Source organism: Clarias gariepinus, chromosome 13, assembly GCF_024256425.1.
Source record: "Clarias gariepinus isolate MV-2021 ecotype Netherlands chromosome 13, CGAR_prim_01v2, whole genome shotgun sequence".
In the NCBI taxonomy this organism is placed as follows: Eukaryota; Metazoa; Chordata; class Actinopteri; order Siluriformes; family Clariidae; genus Clarias; species Clarias gariepinus.
In genome coordinates this window covers 4,149,779-4,172,512 of record NC_071112.1, presented here as the reverse complement: position 1 = coordinate 4,172,512, position 22,734 = coordinate 4,149,779, and the positions used below count along the sequence as shown (strand labels likewise).

General features: G+C 37.7%; 1 protein-coding gene and 1 long non-coding RNA gene across 2 annotated transcripts; both read left to right on the top strand.

The window, feature by feature from the left end:
* Positions 1-1,817: 1,817 nt before the first annotated feature.
* On the top strand, positions 1,818-13,313 carry LOC128535713 (lysophosphatidylserine lipase ABHD12-like). The gene is made up of 8 exons (XM_053509760.1): positions 1,818-2,006; positions 6,502-6,620; positions 7,949-8,048; positions 9,314-9,433; positions 10,842-10,872; positions 11,674-11,719; positions 12,324-12,453; positions 13,256-13,313. The coding sequence occupies exons 1-8, from the start codon at positions 1,987-1,989 to the stop codon at positions 13,311-13,313; spliced, it is 624 nt and encodes a 207-aa protein (XP_053365735.1). The 5' UTR covers positions 1,818-1,986.
* Positions 13,314-15,392: 2,079 nt separating this feature from the next.
* On the top strand, positions 15,393-16,106 carry LOC128536056 (uncharacterized). The gene is made up of 3 exons (XR_008361869.1): positions 15,393-15,474; positions 15,696-15,775; positions 16,028-16,106. It is a non-coding gene; the product is annotated as an uncharacterized LOC128536056 (long non-coding RNA).
* Positions 16,107-22,734: the final 6,628 nt, after the last annotated feature.

The following is a 22,734-nucleotide window of genomic DNA, read 5'->3' as shown; positions in this document are numbered from 1 at the left end:
CAGCATATAAGGCATGAGCAGCACCTTCACTCAGGAGCCTACAGCCAATTCAGCACTAGCTTGAACTGGAGCACATGTCACACACCCCTCACACAAACAGGGCCGAAGCCACCAACCCAAACACCTTTCCCCAACATGGTGAACACACACCGACATCCCCGCAAGGCATGCTGGTCGTCAGCCGCCGCCCCGCCCACGCCACAGTATTATTCGCAATAGAAAATTAACACTACAACAATCAGATGTTTGATTGCTTTGTGTACAAGAGACATGAGGCACATAAGATACACATGTTGTGTGTCGGAACGTGTTGCGTTTGGCACAGCTGGTTAGGTCTTTTACGTCTGGTTCTCCGATCAGGATTTCTCTACTTCATTAATTGAATTAAATAAAAATTTCATTAAAATGTATTTGTACAGCACTTTTAAAAATGGTCATTGTCATAAAGCAGCTTTATATTATAGAAATGAGTTTGAAAAGTTTAAGGAAATGCAGTCATATTTTAGTATAACAGGACATGTGTTTAAAAAAAAAAGTTAATATGGAGGTCACGTTTGTTATTGGAGTCTCAGGTACGACTCAGTTACAAAACTGTTTGTAGAAAATTCAGTCTATTGAGCAACTGCTGTCACAAGCCATCACAGAATAACTGCTTCAATCAGCCGATTCCAAGACCGTCTTCATGGTCACGTGGGACCATCCCCAGTCACCACACGCCTCCTGAGCAGACCACATGGGGCCTTCCTCGTTGAGCAAAAATTATACAATATTCACACTGATATAACTAAAATTATTTCGACAAAAAATGCCAGCTGTGATTTTTAATACATTTTAATATACACTGCACAAAATATTGTACCGTATAATATTTTCTTACTTTGTGTAATTAAACTATTACTATACTACTAATAAAACTATTTTATCTCAAAACTGCTAAAATGGAGATCTCATTTTGCTGTCAAACTGTTCACATGTTAATTACAGCCTAGGTAATATTTAAACTAAACATATTTGAAATATTTCTAGGTAAAGTTTTAACCTAATTTGAGACTCCACATTCCACATTTTTTTCCATTTCACTTTGTACAACAATGAATTTCAAATAGCTTTAATACCAGGAACAGAACTAGCCTTTGCTAAGCCTTTTCCAGTTTATAGAATGGTTTATTCAATTTATGGAATGACTGCGCATGCTACAAATATTATCATTTATGGAAATTATTCTTAGTGCTATATACTATAATTATATAAATGTATTTTAATTCAACATATATTAAGAAATTAAAAATATGTGGTAATTTATTAGCTGTGAACCCATTCAATACAGTTTCAGAAATAAACTTAAAGCACCAAATTAATATAGCTTTCCTTACCATTGGTGTGACGCCCTCAAGGGTATTTTATAAGATTTTTTAAAATCTTTATTTAATAGTGTATATAACGTTTAAAGACATTCCATTCCAGTGCCAAATGCATTAATATGGAGAACTGTAAACTGATTTTATGCAGCTGTTAGCAGTGGGTGTGCCTGAAACACCTTTATGCATAATGAGTGTATGTAAATTCCAAAATGCCTCTACTTTATACGTACTGCACTAGGTGGAGTAGAAAAGACATCACATCATTACTTATGTAGGGTACAAGACTAGTGAGATGAAAGCTGTTTGGGCAGAGAACTGTGACATGAAACAAACTCTGGAGCAACCTGTTGATCTGTCACATCAGCGTTGTAAGACCTGGGCGGAGTTTTGTATTAGAATTGCCATCTGTTCACTCTGATTCATTTTTCACGTCCACTAATTGGTATCATACTTTCCTCTTTATCTTTTCCGCCTTTGGGCCCCTGAGTCATTTCAGCGATGCGAAGGCGGGATAATTTGCCCTCTGCCTCTGATGAGCACGAACACTTTGAAACAGACACGCTGCTGAACCTGGGGGACGAATCTGAAAGACAAGGGAGAAGGTGACACAGAAACTGAGACAGTCATGAGGCAAAAATGCAAAAGGTAAGACATGCACGATGCAGACCACAACTCGGTTAATCACCCGATTAATCTCTACAATGCTGCGCGTAGACGCCTTTAAATAGTGATGATGTTGACTATTAGTGTGTGACTGAATGTCTGATTGCATCAAATGTGTCCTTTATTGAACTTTTGTCAGACAGTAATGGATATTCAGCTTTTTCAAACCCTTATCCAGGCTCTAGTGTTTTGATTTGGATTATTATGAAACAGAATCAGCAGGTTTTGACAGAGCACTGTGAGGACTTGTAATTCTGTTAATCTCATTTGGTTTAGCAAATTGATTTCCATTAGTCATGAACAACTGGAAGGCTTGTGCAACTCAAACACAGACCCACTCATGTGTATTGCTGGTGTCTTTATATCTTTTCAGTGAAAGTTCAAACAAAGAAAAACAAAATGCACTGCACTCTGCTTAGGCACAAAGACGTCTTTTAATAGGTCTGGGTGACAAGGTTGTGAACCTGTTGGATGCTTTCTCTTTAAATTAAACTATAATTCTGTAAATGGTAAGTAATAGATATAATAGAAGCTTTTTGTCTCTGAGAAAGTCCAGCTGCAGTTTGACCGACACCCCAGCATATTTGAAAATCTGAGATGTCTTTGGAATTGTCAATTGCGTGTGGTTAAGGATGGGATTACTTTAATTCTATGATGATTAATAAGGGGAGACCCAAAGGTGTGTCTGTCATTCCTCAATATACTTATATACAGAGCGAACCGGCTCTGTCGCTTTCCTGCCATTAGCTAAGATTAAGATAATTAACATGTTCTGGTAAGAACAACGAGAGAGGTGTGAAATCTGTCTGGACATAGGCTATAGGACATAAAAGGAATGAAGAAGAGTTTGAAAGGATGTGACACTGTCTATGGTTTTAGAAATACCCCTAGGAATGATTTATTTAGGACTGAAAATATTCCTAGCTCAGAGTAAAAGTTATTTATAAAGCTCCATACTCTTACTTTTAGCGAAGAGTAGGACTACAGATTTTTGTAGTTTTAAACAGCGGAAAATCCAAATGGTGGAAAAGCAAAATGGTGAAATCAGCGTCAGTTGTGTAAAAGCTTTGTGCACACAGCCCCAACCTCTTAACCTTAGCCCCTAACCTTATTTCAAATTCAAATTCAAATTTTATTTGTCACATACACAGTCAGTGAAATGCTTTAGACAACTGCCTGTGACCTTAAAATAAAAGACTATGAAATAGAAAAATAAATATGAAAAGGAATACAGAAGGTAAAGAAGGTAAATATTTATTTATTTGTTTATTTATTTATGTATTTGTAGTGCAACTTTTGAAAAAGCTAATAAAAGCATTTGTCTTCTATCTATCTATCTATTGTCAGATTTATTGCAAAGACTAATTGCAAGCTCCCCCTTTTTTCGCGAATTTATTAATTTATCTTTTTTTAAATTAATTATGTGATTGTTATGTAAGTTTTGGAAAATCAAATATCTATCTATCTATCTATCTATCACAGCCATTCCAACTCCTGCCTCTGTTAGAAGCAGCCTTACTTGTATAACTGGTGTATCTGCTTAATTGTGGTGAACTCTCCTTCATCTCCCTGACAGAAAAGCATTCCGCTTTAACTTTGTTCAGAAATTTTATTTAAGTGCAGTACGTCACTGACTTATGAACATTCGTGTTACGAAATTCCGCAGGTACAAACGGACCATGGATCTATGAACATTCGTAGAGGCGAACAAAATACGAAAATAGCTCTCTTGTATTGTACAAAAAATAGGCACTTCAGTACACCAGATACCAATATTTACAATAATATACAACATTTTCAGTGTGTAAGTGAATATATAAAATGTCCAAAGTCTGGTATATTGTACAGTGAAACATCAGATTGCAAGTAACTCGGTTTGCGAGTGTTCTGCAAGACGAGCAAAGATTTTAAATAAATTTTGTCTTGGAAAACGAACAAGTCTTGGTTTACGAGTACCGAGGAATCATGTATCACGCATGCGCTTCTTGTTTTGATGCCAAGCGTCATGTGATTACAACTGAGCCAACGTTCTTTCTCTCTTTTAGGATGCGGAATTGTGGGTAATCGTCTCCCCTGCTCCGTCTTAGTGCGCGTCTCTTACTGGTATAATCAACATCTGTGCACGCATGTACTGTTTCCTATAACACTGTGACCATGTGTGTGTGCGTAAAACACATTTTATTTTGTGTCTGTATGCATGTGTGTACAGCGCGTGTGTAAAACAAAAGTAAGTCTTATTAGAGAGGTTAAAAATCCATTTAACAGGGGAGCTTACTTTAGACACACACACATACCCAGTGCCTACACGCACAAATGGAAAAACTTATCTGTCCGGATTTATTTTTACTTTTTTTAAAGGTAAAGTGCAGGTTAATTTGTTTTATTTTTAGTTAATAGTTAATTATTTATATGTATTAATTTTTTTGGGATGTTGAATGAATAATTTAAGTTTCCATTATGTCTTTTGTGAAAATTTGATTTGGTTTACAAGTGTTTTGGAATACAAGCGAATTCCGGAGCAAATTATGCTCGTAATCAAGGTTCCACTGTATGTATATATATGTGTGTGTGTGTGTGTGGTTGGGGGATTGGTTGCAGAAGAAATGAGTCGGCCTCCCCTGTTTCAATAAATCAGTCCGGAAGCACCATGATGGAAAATGGCTGCCCAAAAAGTTCACAGTCCAATACAGCTTTAAGACATTGATTGATTTATTCAAGCGTGTAAACACCTCCTGGGTTGAATTTAAATTAGGTCAGCTGAATCGTTAGGCATGTTTGATGGCAGTGTGGGGAAAGGGGATAGATGCACCATTTGGATTTAGCCAAGTGGTTTGGTATGCTTTATATACTGTATATACGTATCAAAGGTGTATACAACTTATTTTGTTCGGTCCAAAGAACAAATCCAACTTATGAACATGCTCCCGGAACTTAATTTGTTCGTAAGTTAGGGACTTAGTGGATAGGCTATTATTTATAACACTATAAATCTTAATATGTAGAGGTAATGTAGATGTAACATAATGCACATAGATGAACGTTTAAGGTTTCCTGCAGCATTGGAAATTTCAGTTTTTCCAGCATTGGAGTTCATAGTTCGATTCCAGGCCAGACTCAATTCCTGTCTCTGTGTGCATGGAGTTTGCATGTTCTCCCCGTGTTTGGTGGGTTTCCTCCAGGTACTCCGGTTTGCCTCCCACAGTCCAAAGACATGCAGGTTAGGCTGATTGGCGTTCCCAAATTGCCAGTAGTGTGTAAGTGAGAGAGTGTGTGTGTGTGTGTGTGTGTGTGTGTGCGCCCTGCAATGGATTGGCACCCTGTCCAGGGTGTACCCTGCCTCATGCCCTAAGCTTCCTGGGATAGGCTCTAGGTCCCCACAACCCTGAATACAAAATAAAGCGTTAAAGTGAGTGAGTAAGTGTTGCTCAATATTGTTTAACAGCATTTTAAAACTGTGATATGCAAATGGAAAATTCAGAAATCATTATCAATATCCATTATTCCAATTTTGTCCTTAAGGTGTATTTAGGGGGGAAATAAAGTCAAAAGTCCAGCAAAAATGACCTCCAGTTATGAGAAAAAAATTTAAGAAGGTCTGCAGTCAGCCTGTATTTCACAACAACCATCTATCCATCCATCCATCTAGAAACCTCTGACACAGGAAGTATCTTGTCGAAAAATCCACAAAACAAGTTCATGCCATGACTTACTGTACGGCATATTTATACAAGCATTTTCTCACCAGAATCTTAATTTTTTTCTTTTCTTGAAAAAAGATAAAACTCATCAAGTAATCATATAAATTTACTATATATATATATGTATATATATATATATATATATATATATATATATATATATATATATATATTATAAACCATTAATCTAAAATGATACATGTTTTTAAAACTGTGCATATGCAACGTCTGCCATATTGTGAAATTGTTGTTATTAAAGATACAATAAAACTACAAAATTACAGTTTGGGCTGCTGTAAAAAAAAAAATGACTCAGGTTTCTAAATAATTAAAGCGGCGACTTTAACAGTACTCTGGTATAACTGGATTTTCTTCTTGAATTCCAGACATCAAGGTTAAAGTATTTCCTTATTACAAGAAGTACGTGATGTTTAACACTTACAAAGGCTCTAAATAAATACTTCTCATTCATCGAGTCTCATTCTTTGTAATAAGACAGAACATGTAGATCATTAACAACAGGCCTGTAGCTTTAATTTTAGACCATAATTGCAACTTAGTATTTGTATGAGTGTCAGATACTTCGCCTGGTATGAGTTAATCTCTAGTGTTTTTTTGTGGTTACATATGCAATTAAAGGGAAAAGGGCAATTACTGATGCTGTCTCGTGAGCTGAGAGCAGAAACCGACTCCTCTGGCATTGTGACTTTCACCCTAGGATTTTTAACCTTCTGCATTCTCATTTGATCTCTCTCTCTCTCTTTCTCTCTCTCTCTTAGGTGGTGCTTGGTGTGCTTGAAGAGGATGTTTATTGGGTTTTTGGTGCTCTTCATTGTTGGTCTACTCGTCATCAAGCTCTGTTCTTGGATCCTGGTCAACATGGTCTTTGGCAACTATAGTAAATAATTCCATTCATTTAGTCTTTCTAAACCAACGATTAGACAAAGCTACATTTATAATTTCATTTACTTTAATAATATAGCTTAGCTCTAATAACAATAACAGTTAGTAAATTCTAATCCGAATTACTGGCTTTATGGTAAGCCAGTGTCCTGGTTCGATACCTGTCTCAGGTTTGCATTTTCTTCCCATGCTTGGTAGGATTCCTCCAGGTACTCCGCTCCCCTACCCCCACAGTTCAAGAACATGCGCCATGCGATAGATTGGCACCACATCCAGGGTGTACCCCACCTCATGCACAAACTCCTCTGAGATAGGCTCCAGGCCCCCCGCAACACTGTACGCAACATTAAGTAGTATAGACAATAAATAAGTGTGCATAAATCTATCTCATATTCTTTTATAATAGTGTTATAATAGCATTAATTTAGGTACATTCTAGTTTTAGCTCAGATCCTGAGCTGGAGTAGTTGGACTGGGTGGATTTCCTGCAGTTTCCACCTGCATTTAAGTAGTAGGATTGGCTACACTAAAGCACCAAAATAAAAATAAAAATAGACCATTTAATGAAAGGGGATTTATTTTAAATCTACAGAAATTGACTCCCTTATCTTCTATACCGCTTTTCCTGTACTGGGTCACTGGATGCCTGAAGCCTATCCCAGGAAACGTGAGGCACTAGAAGGAGGACACCCTGGATGGGCTGTCAATCCATCTCAGAGCATGAGTACACACTCGCACTCCACGCAATTAGGGAATTCCACTTAGCATAAAGCATTTATTTGGACTGTGGGAGAAAACCGGAGTACCTGGAGGAAACCCATCAAGCACAAAGGGAACATGCAAACTCCATGCACACAGACCCAAGGCGGGAATCTAACCCTCGACCCTGGAAATGTCTGACCACAGTGCAAACCACTACACCAACATGCTGTCATAATTAATTTTTAGAAAAGTTAATATTTGCTTGTGTAAGCCACAGTCCAGCTGATGCAACCTTTAGTAAGAAGTGAAAGTGTGTGTGTATGTAATTACAAGAAGAATGTCTTCTACTTGACTAATTTGTCAGTTTGACACTTCAGGTGAATCAGGTTGAGGTCACAAGGTTTTAATTATTGTTAACACCTCATCAACCCGCCTGTCATTTCTCTGATCTGTCTTTGATTCACTATAATAAAAACAAACGCTCTGAGTACAACCAAAAACGTACCAAAAATAATTAAATGTTAAAAAACTGTGAGAAAGTGGAGCTGTTATCCTGTCCTTCTATGTTACACGGGTTGTCTCAATGTTTAGAGTTAATCAGTGCATCTTTTTTTTTTTTAGGTCCAGGTTTTATCGATCTTAAGAAGCCGCTCGATCAAGGCCTGAATCACACACACAACTTCTACCTTCAGCCAGAAGAAGGCGTCAGGATCGGAGTGTGGTAAGAGCGCTGTCATGAGAAAACTGATTCTAAGAATGACTGCAGTACGCTCATACACAATATAATCATTAACACGTTAATGCAGTACTGATATCTCAGAATTCTGCATACAAATGAACAAAACACACTGAGTCTAGACCTGAGTAACTGATCAACCCCAGATCATAACACTGTCTCCAGAGGCTTGTACAGTGGACACTATGCATGATGGGTGCATCGCTTTATGTTCTTCCCTTCTTACCCTGACACGCCCATCACTCTGGGATAGGCTCAATCTGGACTCATCAGGTCACATGACCCTTTTCCATCGGTCCAAAGTCCAATCATTATGCTCCCTAGCAAACTGAAGCCCTTTTACAGATGAGTCTCAGTAACAAGTGGTTTTCTTATGGACACACAGCTGTTTAGTCCCAATTCTGATTTTGTTTTTCAAAACCACATTTCCTCCACATTGCTTACAGTCCAGCACCAGCCTTCCAGATTCTGATAATATGCTGGGAAGTTCTTAATCCTACTTAATTCCAGTAGTTATAATGCTTTCTTTATTTGACTCTTTAAGCCAAGCATTGTGTGTAAAAGTAGAAACTGTAGTATAATTTTAAGACCTGTTTACACATACTGTATATGTACAGAGCCCCTAAGGGGACATGGGAAGAAAAAAAACAGGACATAAGGAAATAAATCGAGACCACATGACTCATATTTTCAGCTAAATCTTTCAGCGTCAAAATACGGAAGGGACAAGCTCTTTGTAGTACAAACTAAATGTCTTTACATTTTAGGCTGATAGTAAAACTCAGTAATTTCTCACCATGCTTAACAACGCATGTTTTAGCGGTTAGCAGCCAGTTTTTAGGTGCATTACTGACACCCACTGGACGGGATTGGTAACGCTTCCCTTCACAGTCAAAAATCAAGTTTGGCATTACTGCCACCTACTGAACTAAATTGGTAATGCTGAAGAGTCAAGTTTTGCGAGGTCCCTCATTCCCCCCCTTTTTTCCCCACCCATGTGTCAAGTCCCATTGTTTTGTTTTGTATTTTCTTCCTCAGATCCCCCCCCCCACCCCCCCATATGCCTTAAGGGGCATTAAAGAGTAGATAAAAAAAAGATAAAACTCTTTCTGATTCTGATTTTGATTCTTAAATAAGAAGAAGAACTTGTCAAGACAAAAAGAATTAATTGCAACCATTAGTGTTAAATGTTTAAGAAGAAATATCCTTCTATGTCTCTCGCTCTCTCTTGCCCTCCATCTCTCTCTAAGGCACACAGTACCAGACCTCTTGTGGAATGAGGCACAGGAGAAAGAAGGAAACTGGTACAAGAGAAAACTCAACTCCTCTCACCCTGTCATACTCTATCTGCATGGCAAAGCAGGGAATAGGTATACACACACACACACACACACACACACACACACACACATACATACATATATATATATATATATATATGCACTTACCTAAAGGATTATTAGAAACACCACACTAATACAGCGTTTGACCCCCTTTCGCCTTCAGAACTGCCTTAATTCTACGTGGTATTAATTCAACAAGGTGCTGAAAGAATTCTTTAGAAATGTTGGCCCATATTGATAGGATAGCATCTTGCAGTTGATGGAGATTTGTGGGATGCACATCCAGGGCACGAAGCTCCCGTTCCACCACATCCCAAAGATGCTCTATTGGGTTGACATCTGGTGACTGTGGGGGCCATTTTAGTACAGTGAAATCATAGTCATGTTCAAGAAACCAATTTGAAATGATTCGAGCTTTGTGACATGGTGCATTATCCTGCTGGAAGCAGCCATCAGAGGATGGGTACATGGTGGTCATAAAGGGTTGGACATGGTCAGAAACAATGCTCAGGTTGCCCGTGGCATTTAAACGATGCCCAAAGTGTGCCAAGAAAACATCCCCCACACCATTACACCACCACCACCAGCCTGCACAGTGGTAACAAGGCATGATGGATCCATTTTCTCATTCTGTTTACGCCAAATTCTGACTCTACCATTTGAATGTTTCAACAGAAATCGAGACTCATCAGACCAGGCAACATTTTTCCAGTCTTTAACTGTCCAATTTTGGTGAGCTCGTGCAAATTGAAGCCTCTTTTTCCTATTTGTAGTGGAGATGAGTGGTACCCGGTGGGGTCTTCTGCTGTCGTAGCCCATCCGCCTCAAGGTTGTGCGTGTTGTGGCTTCACAAATGCTTTGCTGCATACCTCGGTTGTAACAAGTGGTTATTTAAGTCAAAGTTGCTCTTCTATCAGCTTGAATCAGTCGGCCGATTCTCCTCTGACGTCTAGCATCAACAAGGCATTTTCGCCCACAGGACTGCCGCATACTGGATGTTTTTCCCTTTTCACACCATTCTTTGTAAACCCTAGAAATAGTTGTGCGTGAAAATCCCAGTAACTGAGCAGATTGTGAAATACTCAGACCGGCCCGTCTGGCACCAACAACCATGCCACGCTCAAAATTGCTTAAATCACCTTTCTTTCCCATTCTGACATTCAGTTTGGAGTTCAGGAGATTGTCTTGACCAGGACCACACCCCTAAATGCATTGAAGCAACTGTCATGTGATTGGTTGATTAGATAATTGCATTAATGAGAAATTGAACAATATTATTGTTCCTAATAATCCTTTAGGTGAGTGTATATATATATATATATATACTCCTGTCCTTGTGAGAATACTTGGTCTTTACCAGTACATGCCAAGCATTTTGTCCATGTCTTGTCCTGTGTATATAATATTATTCCGCTTGCTCATGGGTGTGTTTCAGAGGATCTGACGACCGAGTGAAGCTCTATAAGGTAAAATACCTGACATACTCACACCACCACCTACACCTCAGTATTGTTGTTGTTGTTGTTGTTTTAACCAGAAAAGAATTGCCAGTGAATAGTTTTCCTGCCTATTTTTTTTTTATCTAAGATTATACTGAGGACTGAACAGTGGGGGCCGGTCAATAAGGGCTTAAAGTTAGGCAGAGAAGAATGCTACTTTAATATGTAATTATTTAACATAATAATCATTTATTTGAAATAAAGTCATTTAGTCACAATATTCTGCTGTATTTCTAAATATAATTTATTTACAAAATCTAAACTGTATTATGTTCGTATTCGAGCTCTAATTGGGTTTTTTCAAATCATCCTTGAAGCGTAGCACTGTGCGCCCCGAACTCTCCCACTTTTGTTCTTAGCAAATTAATATTGTTTTCAAATATTTGGGCTCATGTGATTAGACCATTCTCAAGGAGTCTTATTAACAGTCAGCAGATTGTTAGTTAATGTATTGAATAGTGATTGATGTGAAAGCCAAATAAATATGAGAGAAAATTCTTCTTTGCTAAAATACCCCTTTGCAAGGCGATTGGACAAAGAAAGAAAGAAAAGTTAAAGAAGTTGGACCAGATCGACCTGATCTTCTAATTAAGCAGCAGTCAAGTAATCGCGGTCGAGCTTACACTGGGTGCCTTTCCAGCACTTCTTGTGGCTAATTACAGGCGATTATTAAAAGTTTAATTTTTATATTGTTCGCGCCCACCCAAAAAAATTTTTGCACCAGTCACCACTGGGACTGAACCATTTATCTTCTCTCGTTTTTTTCAGGTCTTTAGTTCCTTAGGCTACCATGTAGTCGCTGTTGATTATAGAGGTAAGCAGCTGTCTTTTCTACTTTTGTCTGAGATTCATTTTATTCTGCAATGTAAAAAAGAATGTAAAATGAAAGAAAGATTATAGTGCTTAAAGATGTTAGGTTTTAATAGTGGCACTGTGGCTTGGTGGTTATGGCTGTCGCATTGCAGCTCCAGGGGTCGGGGTCGATTCCCACCACGGCTTTGCGTATATGGAGTGTGCATGTTCTCCCCATGCTTGGTGGGTTTCCTCTCACGGTCCAAAGACATTCAGATTAGGCTAATTGGTGTTTCCAGATTGGACATAGTGTGTGTATAATAATAATTATAAATATTACAATTTCGCATATCCCAGTTAGAAATCTGGGGCCAAAGTGAAGGGTCACCCAGGATACAGCGCCCCCTGGAGCAGCGGGGTTAAGAGCCTTGCTCAAGGGTTCAACAGTGGATTAACCAATTGTGTGTCTGCCCTGGCCCATCCAGGGTGCATTTCATTGGCTCTGTATGTGTACTTTAAACAATGTCAGTACAGTTGACTCTAATCTAATTGAATTGAATAATTATGCAATTACTTTTTTTTATGTCTGGTGATGTGTAAACTGTGGCTTTTTCTGTGTGTATCAGGATGGGGGGATTCAGAGGGAAGCTCTTCTGAGAGCGGGTTGACACAGGATGCACTCTACCTCTATGAGTGGCTGAAAAAGAGGATGGACAACAACTCTCTCTACATCTGGGGCCACTCTCTGGGAACTGGGTGGGTCTCGCTCTCCTGTTAATTAAAGGACCCTGAAAGCTTCCAGAAGTTTAAACATGGCTGGCAAACACTGGCTGAGTTACTTTTGTTATGCATATTCATAATGCATGTTCTCCCTGTGTCGAAAAAAACTGTCTGCAGATAACACAGGCTATAATTACGTTGACGTTCCTCATGGTTTATTCACTCTTAAGGGTATTTATTATCACAGGGTCACGGGGGCCTGAAGCATCCCAGAAAAGGCAGTACACCCTGGATAGGGTGCCAATTCCTCAAAGGGCACACACACACACACACTCTTTTACACACTATGGGCAATTCAGGAATGCCAATTACCCTCATTTGCATGTCTTTGGACTATGGGAGGAAACCGGAGAACCAGGAGGAGGAAACCCACCAAGCACAGGAAGAACATGCAAACACGCAAACATGCACAAAGAGGCGGGAATTAAACCTGGACCCTGTAGGTGCAAAGCGACAGTGATAACCACTGTGCCACCATGCCACGCCTTATTTATTATAAATGCTGTTGGAATAAGAGTTAAAAGAACCATAGTGTTCATGCTTCCAGTTTGTACTTTCATTGTATCATTGTACTTTCCAGCATTTTTGTGCAACTATTCATATCTAGTTCACTATCATGCTCTAATAGTTCTTTTGCAAATTCAAAAGACAATAACATCAACTTCAGATACTGAACAGGTCTGATTAGAGCACCTATTAGAGCACATAAATGTAAAGAAATGTTTAAATGGAGACAAAGATGATTGTAACTAAGAGTGTGTTTATTTCATTTTTCCAGAGTGGCCACTAACTTAGCCAAGTATCTCTGTGACAGAGGTGAGTGTGTGCATATGTGATAAAACTAACTGTAACACAGTCCAAAGACTGTTTAAACACGTGGTAGAAATGTTGGAATATTATGTGACTGTCCAGAGTGTAACTGATATTCTGGTTAAAGGTACAAACAGGATTCCTGACGCATCCCAAAAAACCCGAAAAACCTGGAAAAAAATATTGGCCAAAGTTTAATATTAAGCTTTTGAAGCACAGCGCTTTTCTATATGTTACATTATTTTACTTCCATAAATATACTTATAATTGTATTATTCTAACATATTATAGCAAGAAATATTAACCCTAAAAACTGTAGTGACCAAAATTATCACTACTTAAAAACCATATAAATTGTACTGCTACTGGAATTTGGAAATGACGTCACAAAAATGCAGAACTTTTTTTTTTTTTTTTTGGTCACAGAAACTACCGAAAACAATAATAAATGCTTGTGATCTTATGAACCTGTACTATTTTTTTGCTTATGTGACCCATTTTTGTTAGTGTGTTTTTTTTTGTTTTTTTTGTCATGTTTGTATAGTTGACTGAAATGAAATCAAATTCTGTTCATCGTATTGCCTAGCTCTCGGAATGGAACACGTTCGTAAGCCGGGGACTACCGGTACACCAAAGAGTAGTTATTGTAACCACGTGAGTTTCACAAGCAAAAATGCTTTGCGCTGTTTAGAACAGGCAGATCCGCAGGCTTTATAGATGCGGTTGCCAGGCAACGCTGCCTCAAGGCAATCAGTCCGGATACCCCGCACCTAGCGGTAACACGTAACAAGTTAGTTGTTAATTTTCTCCTTTACTTGGTCTTACTCTTAACTTAGGGGTAGATGAAGTGGAGAGTTAGTAGATCGATCTCTAAAATGGGAAATTAATAGAAATATAAAATAATCCAAAGGGGGCGCAGTTGAGCTGTTCTTTGACTGGAAAAATATGTGCATTAAAATAAACATCCTAATGAAATTTCTTTGTTTTTTCAATCCCTGTCTAACAAATTCATTATTTGTTTTTTGTTTTGTTTTTTTGGACAAAATCATCAGCTTTTGTCTTTGGTGTGGGAAACCTAGAATCCTTAATATCTTATTACAGAGATGTAAACTCGGTGCTGGATGTTTTCTGCCTAATTTTCTAATATACTATTGGTCTGCACACATTCCAAATGTGCATTTCTGACCTCTCTTTTTGAAGCTTTTTTGTTTTTCATAACATTAAAATTTTCAAAGAATTATATAGGTAATATTAGTAGTCAATCTCTTATACAAAATATAAAAATACAACACATCAGATATATTTATCTGAACATCAATATCTATTTTTTTTTAAATGTATAAAGGTTTGCGTGCCTTTCCAACAAGCATTTGAATGATGGCTGTGAAAAAAAATTATGAAACATGTCAATATTTAATGTAAATCTTCAGAGTATCCTCCTCAACAGGGTAAACACGATGTAAAATCTTAAAGAATCCTTTTTTTATTTATTATTAATGCAATATAGAATATGACAATCTTTTTTCCACTGTAAATCAATCACAATAGAAGCTTGAAGAAGAATTTTGCTTCAGGGGTTTTGAAAGCAGCTCCCTATATAAGTTTCATATATACTGTAGGGGCGGTCATAAAATACTTATTATTGCTAAGAATATTAATGTAATAAAAATGAACGTTGATCAAGAGCTTAGGCCTTCTCAAGAAACGAGAAACAAATAACAACACACAAAATTTTTGGGTTTTGACCCTCTAGTGGCATCATTCGGAATATTTTTTAAAAACAAGATAATGCAATAATGCAAATGTTATGACCTCCCCCAAGTTATAGCTATACTAGCACATTACTTAAATTCTGGGATTCTGGGAGTGAAAGAGGAATAAACAGTAGCAATAAGGGTAAATATATGTACAGAATGCAAGAAAATGAAATCTCCAAACTATGAGGGGGATCCGGGGACATTCGGCATTAGTGTACAGAACAATAACCTCTTTGTCATACTATATACTAAAAATGTGAAAAAATACTGGAGAAAGATTTCAAGAAAGGAAAGGGAATGCTAAATATGCTGAATTGTTCTAAAGCTGCGCTCACCTGCTGTGGTTACAGGAACACCACCTGGCGCTGTTATCCTGGAGGCTCCTTTTACCAACATCAGAGAGCAGGCCAAAAGCTACACCTTCTCCACGGTCAGCACTTATGTAGTGCATACATTGTGTGCATGTCTTTGTAAAGAGGGTACAAGAATACTTTGTTCTGCTTAAGTGTTCAATTATACTGTAGGGCAGAAGAAATGTGAAATGTATGCAAATATAATCATCATCATGATATTGCATTTGTGTACAGTATGTGAAAGAAGGAAACTTTATTGTATTAGATGGTAATTGGGATTTTATGCATAATGTTGTAGAATGTCTCCGATCTGCTAGTTTTCGACTGGTTCATCAGGGCCATCACTCCCAATGACCTCCGATTTCCCAGTGATGAGAAGTAAGTGTTTGTGCAAGTGTAATCACTCCAGCTGTGATCTCCAGCATTTGGTTAACAAGTCATGTTTATTACTCTGTTGGTCAGCATGTTAATATTAATAAGGAACCACATTATACCGTCAAAGTTCAGTGACGGACAACCATCAAGTTCGTCATCTCATGACGTCCAACTTACACCCTTATATTGACGTTTAAAACTAAAAACAAGCAATCTGTGCTTGATCTTTTTTTTTTTTTCTTCTATCTTGTCAAGTTTGAATCATATCTCATGTCCAGTCCTGATTCTTCATGCTGAAGACGATACTGTCATCCCCTTCAAGTTTGGAGAAAAGGTAGGAAAGAGATGATGGTACCGTTTTTTTTTTTTTTTTCAATCCAGATTATCAGAAGCCTGAAGAACAGAGCTGGGTTTGTCAGATTGTTATGTACTTTATGGAGTGGAATGGTGTCTGTATCTACCGTACATTAACAGCTCACAGATCATCTCTTACATGCTCTTTTCCCCTTTCTTTTAGCTGTACAACATAGCAGCTGAGTCTGAGAGCCTGAATGGACACAAGGTGTGTTTTTGTACCTTCAACAGGACTCAGGGATACAAGCATATGCACATCCACAGGAGCCCACAGCTGCCTCACATACTCCGGTAAATAAAAGTGTGTGCATATGAGAGAGAGAGAGAGAGAGAGAGAGAGAAAGAGAACAAAAAAGAGAGACCTTAAAATAGAAAAAGAGACAGATACAAAATGATAGAATTATCTTTAATTCTTTTTTTTGTGAAGCTGCTTTGGGACAATGACCATTGTTAAAAGCGCTATATAAATAAAATTGAATTGAATTGAATTGAATAGATAAAGAGAGAGACAGTAACAGAAAGAGAGAAAGACTAAGAGGCAGAACTAAAGAGATGATAATGGGTCAGTGAGTTAGATCAAGGTGTCACGGAAAGATGTACAGACACATGATGGCATGAAAGAAGTAGACAATAGATAGAGTGATAAATAAATTGAAAAATAATATAAAAGTGTTGTTACAGTGGCTTACTGGTTAGCACTGTCGCCTTGCACCTCCAGGGTCTGAGTTCGATTCCAATGGAATTCAATGTTCTCGCCGTGCCTGGTGGGTTTCCTCCAGGGACACCGGTTTCCTCCCACAGTCCAAAGTCATGTAGATTAGGCTAATTAGCATTGACAAAATGCCCATAGTGTGTGAATAAGCATGTGTGTGTGTGTGTGTGTGCCCTGCGCTGGATTGGTCACCTGTGCAGGGTGTTACCTGCCTCATGCCCTAAGTCTCCTGGCATACAGTAGGCTCCAGGCCTCCGTGATAATAAAAGTATAAAGTGGTATAGACAGTGAGTGAGTGAAAGTGAGTTGTTACACAGTTAAATAGAAAGAATTATGATAGAATTGATTGATGAGTGGATCGATAGAATAAAGGTGATGGCAAAAGACAATCGTATTATCCTTACCTCTCTTTGCCTCTTTCTCTTTAGTGATTTTCTCAACAAGACACAGAAACCGTGTCCTTGTGAGACACACACTGCACGGTAGTGAACGTGACCATCCAGTGGATTTGATGAACATGAAGAAGTAGAGTCTCCTCATCCTTTTTCTTGAAATTTGTAAATTTGAAAATCTTTGAATTTAGCTTCACTGTAAACATAAGAGTGACATGTAAACATATTACAACAGTATTTTGTGATGTATTCCGAACAGTCAGTAAAATTGCTAAAAAGAGATTGTCAACTCCTACAATTAATATACAAATACATAAAACTGTTACTGAGCCTGCTGGAGAATATGAGTTCTTCTGGTAAATTTGTCACACTCCCTTTTTTTTTATGCAAATCCCAGGAGTGTACATTAGGTTTTTTGGTTTCTATCTGAAAACTGGTCTGTCTTGTACTATATTATTTTTCTTTACAGCCATGTAAATCTATTCTCCTGTAATGTTATTTATAAATGTTTGAGTTATATATGGAAATACTGAATGATTTTGTACATGATTATGCAGACATGATAAACATATATAACCATATATACCAAAATTGGTACAGCAAATAATATGGTGCCTGAGAATTTCGCACAGTACAGTACTGTGTATATTTACAGCCAGATTTCTGACCCTGAAGACCTGTTAATTTGCCTTTAAATAGTCCAGCTACACTCTGCTCATGATTCTAAATTAGTAGCACCTGTTTGAGATCGTAAGCTGTCATAAAGACATGCATGGGGTATCAATATTGCTAAGAATGGTGAAGAATCAGCCCAGAACTACACAGGAGGAGCTGGTCAATGCCGTGATGAGAGCTGTGACCATCGTTTCCAAGACTACTATCAGTAATACACTACGTCATGGTTTAAAATCTCGCATCGCACTGAAGGTTCCCCTGCTTAAATCAGCCCATGTCCAGGCCCGTCTGAAGTTTGCCAGGGACCATCTGGATGATCCAGAGGAGTCATGGGAGAAAGTCCTGTGGTCAGATGAGACCAAAGTAGAACTTTTTGTTCTTAACTCCGCCGTGTTTGGAGGAAGAAGAATGATGAGTATCATCCCAATGATACCATACCTAGAGTGAAGCATGGGGCTGGAAGCATCGTACTCTGTGGGGTGTTTTTCTGCACAGGGGACAGGACAACTGCATCGTATTAAGGAGAGGATGAACGGAGGTTATGTATTGTAACATATTCGGGCAAAAACCTCCTTCCCTCAGTCAGAGCATTAAAGATGGGTCGTGCCTGGGTCTTCCAACATGACAATGACCCAAAGCACACAGCCAGGAAAACCAAGGAGTGGCTCCGTAAGAAGCATATGGACTATTTAATAGCAGAATAACAGGTGTTTAAGGGGCAGAAATCTGCCTAATGAGCAAGTGATCAAATACTTATTTGACACAGTAATTCATAAATTGTTTAAAAAATCATACAATGTGATTTCCGGATTTTTCTTTTTAGATTCTGTCTCTCACAGTGGAAATGCACCTATGCTGAAAATTGTAGACCCTCCATGATTTCTAAGTAAAAGAACTTGCAAAATCGCAGGTTGATCAAATACTTATTGACCTCACTGTAGATATATAGATATATATAAATAAATACTTTATTTAAACTTTCTGTTGTGTCTGTCTGATTTAAATTTGTATTATACAAGTATATTTGCACATTTCCAAAGCTATATGCGATTTAACTAATACAGTAAACGTACATACTATATGTTACAAATGTACAGAAAACTATTGTACCTCATATGCACTGCTACAGAAACGAAATAATTGTTTATTAATATATCTTTAAGATGGTGTGTGTGGCGGGGTCATATATCCAGTAGCAATGAAGTTATGTTAATGATGGCTGAAATGAAAGAAATGTTATTTGTGCGTTGTCTGCTCGTACCGGCCCTGAGTTCGTGGAGAAAAAATATATTATAACCATTTACATACTTTCAGTAAATCGCTATATTCTGGTCAGGAACGCGGTGAATCCGGACCCTGTCCCATAAACACTGGTGTGATGCAGGAATACACCCAGAATGGGACATCAGTTTATTTCAGGAACAATATGAGACAAATTCACACAAGGAGCGTTTAAAGCAGCTACTCCATCTACTGGCATGGAAACCCTTGTGGACACTGTGAGAACATGCACCAAAACTGTACACAGGCGTGAGGATCAAACCCAGGACCTGCCGCCTCACTGTATCAAGTATCACTTAACTAAAGAGTTATTAAGTCAAATTTATTTTAAATACAGAGTGAGTCTTCTCTTCATGTCCTTCCCTGATTATGTACAAGCATTTGTTAAAGCCCATGCTACATGAATGTTGGGGAATTATGGAAACCAATTAACAGAAAAGCTTTACGTCACTAGACCAGTATGTCATTAGAACAGTAGTTTTCATTCCACAAGAGGGCGGTATTTCATGAGGTTAAAACCTGACACCTTCTTGGGTGTAAAACACACATTCACATATGCACACCACTCAGGAAGAATTCTCTCACACACAACCCACATGAAAGTGTGAAGTGTTTGCAGTTATATAATGAGGCTGTAAATTCATCCACTGGTGTAGACCTGTTTAAAAATGAACCGTTAAAAATGCATACAATAGCAATAAGTGCAAACAAATAAATGATTTGTCATGCAGTGAAACAAAGACATCATAAAGATTTATTTAGATGTAAATTCCTAAACTTTCCTCTGAGAGAAAACATTGGGTCCAAGGTATCATTGTTCATTGGTCTGTTTGTTTCCGACGTTCTGAGGTTTGAATTAAACTCATTCAAATCAAGGGATCAACCATGTAGTTATAATAACTGGTGGCATAACAATAAATAAATAAAGTGGTGGGCATTTGTGGCTCACCAAGGACACAAATGAATTTTCACTCATCATCTTTACCGCTTTATCCTCTGTACAGGGTTGCGGTGGGCTTGGAGCCTTTTCCAGGAGACTTGGGGCACGAGGCTGGATCGCAGGGCGCGCGCACACACACACACACACATTCACCCACTTTGGGTAATTTAGGTACACCAATTAGCCTAATCTGCATGTCTTTGGACTGAGGAAGGAAACCAGAGTACCTGGAGGAAACCCACCAAGCACGGAGAGAACAACATGCAAACTCCATGCATACAGAGACGGGAATCGAACCAGGACCCTGGAGGTGCAAGGAGACAGTTCTAACCATATAACAGATTGTTTGCTTCATTATTATGATTTTTTTTATTTTACTATTGTAGTTACTATGCTCCTTTAACAAAACAGGTCAAAATTTAGGTCCTGATATTTACTTTATGAAACAGGTTATTATTATTTTCAGGTCTTAGACACCGAAAGTTGTTTTTAAAGTTTGAAGGAGTTTAATCAGTTAAATGTAAACGCAGCTCTTGTGACCTTCAGACAAGCAGCAGGCACTGTTAAGATTACGAGCCTTGGTCATAATAACTGCATCTGTTTAAGGGAAACTCTCTCAGATCCAAGACATACAATAGGGAAAATAAAAAACAAGAAGAGGGAAAGTCACATACATTAAAATTGTGTTTACTTTTGATTATAGCTCACACATTGTTGGCAAATTAATAAATTCCTTTTAGGCTTTTACAAGTTAAAAGATTGTAAAGTTATGTCCGTGGTGAAAATAAATATGAATAAAACTGAAAAGCTGATGGAGCACAGGATCACGAATAAAAACAAACAACTTGAACCCTAATTAATTATTCCATGTGATAATCCTTCACTTTTCACATTTAGTGATTACAAATAATTCGCAAGATTAATTCTTGTATTATTTGTAGACTAGTTTTTTGGGGAAGGTATCTCACCTTAGTCCTTAAGCTTAGGCCAGCATTTAAGGTTTGCATTTTGTCTCTCTAAAAAACAAATTCTGTAGGGAAAGACCACTTATACAGTACTGGGCAAATTTTACCACTCATTTCTTTATATTTTTTCAATTCAAGAACACACTACCACTTAGGGGACGAATTGTAAATACTATTGCTATTAAAACATGTTAAATATGCCGTATCTCATAATAGACCATGACACCCAGTAATCACTGCAAATAAATTGTAAAAATAAACAAAAAAGGACAAAAAAAGGACTAAACAGAGGCAGCAAGTCACTTTAGTGCTTGTATTCGACCAAAACACGAAATTGGTGCTGATTCTTTTTGTTTGATTGTTTTTTGTGTTGTACACTTCTGAAATTTATGCAACATGAAAGTGACCAATATTGCTTCCCTAAAAATTTCAAGTTTGAGAGATGATTTTATATGTGCCCCTAAAATGTCCCATTCTTAAAGAATTAAAACAATAATTACAAATGCTAATTATCCATATTTTACTTCATGAGTATTGATACTAAAATTGCTGTAAGCTTCTAGAAGCATATGACCGTTAAAGACTTAAAAAAGCTTAAAAAGAAAAAATCTTTAGTGTCTGTAACCATGTCCAATTCATATTGCAATATCTTAATTTTGCATTTTATAATGATGCACATTTTCAGGTTTATGTATTTTCATGTGAAATCAAAAGTTTCACCTGTATGGCAATTAGGATCATTGAAAGATTTTAATTTTTTTTTTAAGTTACAGACACTACATAAAATGTCATGAAATTGTACTTGGCATATGCGTTTTTTTATCTGATAAAAATATAAAAGTGTACGAATATTAACAAGCATTAGGTATTATGGAAAATGGTGTTTTATGATCCTATCTAAAAATTCATTGTTTCACCTAGGTTTTGACAGATAATTTACACAGCTACCATAAAGGCTTTCTTACCTACAAGGTCTGTGACCTTCAGTTCAACTTAAACTCCTGCTACTGAAAGTGAGAGAAGCAAGTCATGGCTAAAACTCAGACTATTTAGAAACTAAAGTTGCAACACAGTTCAGACAGCTTGTTTCAAATGCAGTGGAAATACATCGCCCTACATCAAACTAGTGTCTTCTGGCTTAATGTTTTAAACCATTTCTAACTTTTGAATTTCGAATGAATCGTCAGAAAATTGTAAACCACTGCCTTCTAATGGTCTCTATTCAAAAAATTTATTTTTCAGGAATAGAACTGAACTGTGCAACGGCACCAGTTTTTCAGTCCAGAAACCCCAGTTTGGTGGCCTGCAGACATTATACACAGCCCAGCCAAAAAAACCTAACATTGCACACTGCATTTCATTCAACTTCAGCTTTAATTACAGCACCCAATTTTGTACTCAGTTCATGTGTTAAAATTATTTCTTATGCTCCCAAACCATTCTGTCACAATCTGAGTCCTGGAATATTCCTGTCATCAGTGGGGAAATCTTCATAGATGTGATAACCTGGTCTTATAGTACACATTCACCTTACTTCATTTTATTGCCACATTACTAAGCCTAAACCTGAGCAACTAAAGCAACACCAGATCATTACACGGTCCCTGGAGGCTTGTTCAGAAGGCACTATGTGTGACCTTTAT